Genomic DNA, 2,425 nt, shown 5'->3' on the forward strand with positions numbered 1-2,425 from the left:
ATGAATATATCGTATTCAATGCCTGGACATTCTTGTTGTGGTCTACAAAGCGAAGAGGATTTGGAGGTTATGGTTGGACTGACACTTTCTTGTGATATTCATCGTATTGATGTTTTTGTAAAGTGTTGTTCTTTGGGTGAAGGTTATATGATTTGTGATGGTGAAGCTAATAGTAGTAGTAGTAGTGTTGTTTGTGAAACTGATTTTTTACCTTCATTTTATTCAAATCAACGGAAACCTTTGCTCTCCGATGGGTGGGTTAATTGTATGAAAGGAGTGGGACAAAGGTTAGCTTAAGGAGTTGTTGAATTTCGAGATGAGTTGTCAAAGTATTCTATTCATTTCGGTTTTGATTTTGATTTTGTTAAGAATGATAAGGATCGTGTCACTGTTCATTGTAAGAGAAGGGTTGATTTGGGATGTTTATGGAGCGTGTATGCTAGAGTGGAAAATTATAGTAAAGCTTTTGTTATTAAACAATTTGATGATGTTCATACTTGTGGATCTTCTTTTCGTACAATTAAACATGCTAGGATGACTTCAAGTATGATTGGTGGGCTAATTTCAAGTGATATTCATAATAAGGCTTTGACATCGGTTGGTGAGGTGGTTTGTGATTTCAAGGACTATTATGGAACAGAAGTTTCTTATCGGCGAGCTTGGATGGGTGTTGAAAAAGCAAGATGTCTTATTTTTGGTGACTATTCATCATCATTTGACGACCTTCGTTGGTATGTTGATGCCGCTAATGATTGTAATCCGGGGAGTGTTTTGATATGGAATTTGATATTGATAGTAAAGGAAGACATTTCAAATGTTTGTTTTTCGCTTTTGAGGCATGTATTTATGGTTTCAAGTATTGTCAACCTGTGTTGATACTTGATGGAATTTTGTTGAAAGGAAAACACAAAGGTTGTTTATTAGCTGTTACGGCAAAAGATGGTAACCAAGGTATATTCTGTGTCTATTTTTTATTATTATTAAAACAGTGATAATTCTATCATTTTTGTTACTGGAGATTATTGAGTATGGTCAATCTATTAGTGATAAATTTATGATGTATACTTTTGTTAAATTTTTATATTTATACAGTGATAAATTTATCTATGGCTGGTGCTATATGTTATATACTTTGTGTTTTGATTTTCTTTTTGTAATTTTTTTTATTTGTTATTGATAACGTGAATATATATTTTGTTTGTAGGTTTCTATCCGTTATGTTTTGTCATTGTTGATAGTGAAAGTTATGACAGTTGGCATTGGTTCTTGCCAAAGTTATTTGTTATTTTGACTCTGGGGAGGGATATTGCGTTTGTTACTGATCGACATGGAGGTTTGCTGAAAGCTTTAGCTGAGGTCTTTCTGTTTTCTTCTCATTCTTTTTGTCTAATGCATTTGAAGACAAACTTGAAGACTTATTTGTCAGTGAAGAGTCGTGAATCTAAAGAGTTTTTGCTTACTCTTTTTAGTAGATGTGCATATGTTCCTACTATTGAGTTGTTTAATGAGCTATTTGAAGAATTTAAGGGTTGTTGTGGTCGTTGTGGTCGTAGTGTTAAGAAGTTTCTTGAGGATTTTCCGAATGAGTGTTGGTATAACGCTTATTTTCAAGGCAAGAGGTATGGTGAAATGTGCACAAATGCTGCAGAATCTTTTAATTCATGGATTAGGGATGAACGCCATTTGTTTTCAACTAGTCTTGTTGATGCTATATGGGTGAAACTAATGGAGCAATTTTCAAGAAGGAGAGAAGTTGGGAATAGTGGAATCATATTATTTGTCCTTTTGCAGAGAAAAAGTTAGAAGAAGCTTTTAATGATACAAAAGAATGGATAGTTAAGAAATGTAGCGATGACATTTATGAAATCCAATTGGATCATTCACTTATGGTTGATATTGGGAAACGTTCTTGTTCTTGTCGATTGTGGGAAATTGATTCTTTCCCTTGCAAACATGGTTTTTATGCTATAAAGATCAATGGAAAGGATCTGAATTGTTTTCTTGATGATTACTATCGTGTTAGTAGTTATTGTGATTCTTATTCACATTCTATCTGTGACAACCCTCACCTCTGATTAGTGTTAAACTGTGATTGAGCATGATAAGTAGTTAATTAGAATGAAATCCTAATCTGTTTGCATGAGTGTGTTGCTTTAAATGCATTTCTATCTGTTTGATTACTAAATGATCTGTTCGTGTTTTTATTTTGAATTGCGAATTGAAAGTCTTATCGGCGACTGATTCAGAAATTGATTAGTATTTTATACTAATTAGGATTTATGTGATTTTATGGTAGGTTTAATTAAAATTTAATTTGGAATGATTAAATTAGAATAAATAAAGTTAAATTACATTAGTTAGAGTTTATTACATTTTTGCCATTGAAGTGGGCCACTTTGTTAAAACTTTGTTTGGAGCTTAATTT

General features: G+C 32.6%; 1 protein-coding gene across 1 annotated transcript; it reads left to right on the forward strand.

The window, feature by feature from the left end:
* LOC114271775 (uncharacterized) lies at window positions 1-2,075 on the forward strand. The gene is made up of 5 exons (XM_082889011.1): window positions 1-189; window positions 370-816; window positions 858-951; window positions 1,205-1,696; window positions 1,792-2,075. Exons 1-5 carry the CDS (start codon window positions 1-3, stop codon window positions 2,073-2,075), a joined length of 1,506 nt encoding a protein of 501 aa, XP_082745137.1.
* Window positions 2,076-2,425: the final 350 nt, after the last annotated feature.

The sequence above is a fragment of the Camellia sinensis genome, chromosome 9 (genome assembly GCF_055761805.1).
Source record: "Camellia sinensis isolate YWXY chromosome 9, ASM5576180v1, whole genome shotgun sequence".
Lineage (NCBI taxonomy): Eukaryota > Viridiplantae > Streptophyta > Magnoliopsida > Ericales > Theaceae > Camellia > Camellia sinensis.

Coding starts and splice junctions, on each gene's coding strand:
- LOC114271775 (XM_082889011.1), top strand. CDS start 1: ATGAATATATCGTATTCAATGCCTGGACATTCTTGTTGTGGTCTACAA. Junction 190..369: donor ATAGTAGTAGTAGTAGTGTT/GTTTGTGAAACT, acceptor GATTTTGTTAAG/AATGATAAGGATCGTGTCAC. Junction 1,697..1,791: donor ACGCCATTTGTTTTCAACTA/GTCTTGTTGATG, acceptor GTCCTTTTGCAG/AGAAAAAGTTAGAAGAAGCT.